The sequence below is a fragment of the Haemaphysalis longicornis genome, unplaced genomic scaffold, assembly GCF_048455015.1.
Source record: "Haemaphysalis longicornis isolate Haplotype H1 unplaced genomic scaffold, Haemaphysalis longicornis Haplotype H1 scaffold_137, whole genome shotgun sequence".
In the NCBI taxonomy this organism is placed as follows: Eukaryota; Metazoa; Arthropoda; class Arachnida; order Ixodida; family Ixodidae; genus Haemaphysalis; species Haemaphysalis longicornis.
The window spans coordinates 555,765-558,061 of record NW_027526242.1 but is presented as its reverse complement, the minus strand read 5'-3'; the positions used below and the strand labels follow the sequence as shown (position 1 = coordinate 558,061).

Genomic DNA, 2,297 nt, shown 5'->3' with positions numbered 1-2,297 from the left:
ATCCTTCGGAGAAGGCAAGACGGCAGTGTCAGGATCTGCGGGGACTACAAGGTCACCATAAATGCCGTCGCCACGGTCGAGAAGTACCCGCTGCCCCGTATTGAAGATGTCTGGTCGGCGTTGTCCAGGGGACAGACATTTACAAAACTCGACCTCAGAGATGCTTACCAGCACCTGGTACTCCAGGATTCATCCCGGAAGTACGTCACGATATCGACAACATTGGGGGTCTTCCAGTACACGCGCCTACCATTTGACGTGACCTCAGCACCTGCCATTTTTCAGAGGGAGATGGAAAACCTGTGCACGGGCATGAGGCCCGTGGAGGTGTATTTGGACGACATCCTGGGGACCGGTACAGACGACGAGGACCACCTGCGGAACCTGCAGAGCATCCTGGCATGATGCTGGGCTGAAGCTGACGCTAGAGAAGTGCATTTTCTTGGCACCCAGCGTTGAGCATGTGGACACGTCATTTCCCAGAATGGCCTGGCCCCCGCACCCCGCAAAGTTGAGGCTGTGTTGAAGGCACCCAAGCCCCAGAACAAGAAGGAGAAGGAGTTTACTTCCGCCTCGTTAACGTACACAGGAGCTTGCTGCCCAACCTGTCGTCGCATCTACAGCCACTCCATCTTCTGCTTCGAGACGGACAGCAGTGAGTATGAAAGAAGGAACAGGACGTGGCTTTCCAGCGCAGCAAGGAGCTCGTCACCAAGGTTCCGGCGCTGGTGCACTTCGATCCGACCAAGCCTGTTGTCCTGACCGTAGATTCTTCACCGTACGGCGTGGGAGCCGTCCTGGCCCACCGGAAGAAGAATGGCCAGGAACGCCCTGTGTCGTTTGCGTACCGTCAGCTTCATGTTGCAGAGGACAGGTACCGCTAGCTGGACAAGAAAAGCCTGGCCCCCATGTTTGGGGTCGAGCGCTTCCACCAGTACCTGTGGGGCCATACGTTTGAGGTGGTCACCGACCACAAGCCGCTACTGGGACTGCTGGGGCCGGACAAGGCGGTTTCAGTGCAGGCATCACCTTGAGTGGTGCGCTGGGCCTTGAGGCTCGCGGCCTACATCTACAGACTGGTCTACCACCCTGCAAACGACCTGGCACCTGCTGATTCCGTCAGCCGACTGCCCCTGCAGGACGTGCCTGCTGCTGTTTCTGAACCTGCCGAAGGGTTCATGCTGGAGCACGATTACCTGTAGGTGCTGTCCAGATCGGCAGGGGCGCAGGCGACCAGCAGGGACCAAGTCCTGTCACAGGTGGTCAAGGTGGTGTCCCAAAGGGAAGAGTTGGTGGAGCGGACGTACAGCCACAAGGCCGCCGAGGTGAGCGTGCAGCAGGGCTGCCTGCTTTGGGGCTCCAGGGGGGTGATCCCACCGAGCCTGCGGTTCAGGGTCCTGCAGTTGCTGCACGCGGGTCATCCACGTGTGGTGAAGACCAAGATGGAGGCCCGGTTTCACGTTTGGTGGCCTGGACTGGACCAGGACATTGCTCGCATGGTGCAGCGCTACCAAGTCTGCCAGGAGAACTAGTGAACTTCGCGCCATGTGGAGAACACGAACTGGCGGTGCAGGCGGGAAGGACCCTGCTCCTGCTTCACGCGGATTTTGGGGGCCCCTTTAAGGGCCCCCCAAATGTCTTCTCCAAATGGGTGGAGGTCCTACCAGCCACCACTCAATCGGTAGGAGCAACCTTTGCGGTGTTGCGGCAAGTCTTCACAGCCCAGGGCTTGCCGGACGTCATCGTGTCCCACAACGGTCCCGCTTTCGCCAGCGAGGAGTACCTGGCCTGGCTGACGAAGAACGGAATCCGTCGGATGATAGTTCCGCCGTACCAGCCTGCCTCAAACGGTGCTGCCGAGCGGGTGGTGCAAACGGTAAAGGACAAGCTCAAGAAGGGCAAGGCTGAGGATTTCCGGAAGCAGGTCACCGGGGTACTGTTCGAGTACCTGACCACGCCCCACGACATCACGGGCCGTGCCCCCTGCGAGCTTTTTTTGGGCCGGTTGTTGAAGACACCGTTGGACGTGTTGCACTCAAACCTCCAGTCCACAGCGATTCTGAAGTAGCTCAAGCAGAAGCTGCCGGCTGGCCGAGGTTGCCACCCTGGGCCTTTGCCGGAGTCGTGGGCTCCGGTCTCTGCCAGGAACTTCCGGTCTGGTCGAGCCTGGTCCGCCGGGCATGTGGTCTCTCCAGCCAGTGTGTCGTCACTGCTCGTCCACATGTCGGACGGGACCACGTGGCAAAGGCACGCGGACCTTGTGAGGCCTCGCCTGGAAACCTCAGCCGCCCCTTCAG

The 2,297-nt window shown here is 59.8% G+C and overlaps 1 protein-coding gene across 1 annotated transcript; it reads left to right on the top strand.

The window, feature by feature from the left end:
* Positions 1-908: 908 nt before the first annotated feature.
* LOC144164744 (uncharacterized) lies at positions 909-1,532 on the top strand. The gene is made up of 3 exons (XM_077695032.1): positions 909-1,022; positions 1,203-1,460; positions 1,506-1,532. The coding sequence occupies exons 1-3, from the start codon at positions 909-911 to the stop codon at positions 1,530-1,532; spliced, it is 399 nt and encodes a 132-aa protein (XP_077551158.1).
* Positions 1,533-2,297: the final 765 nt, after the last annotated feature.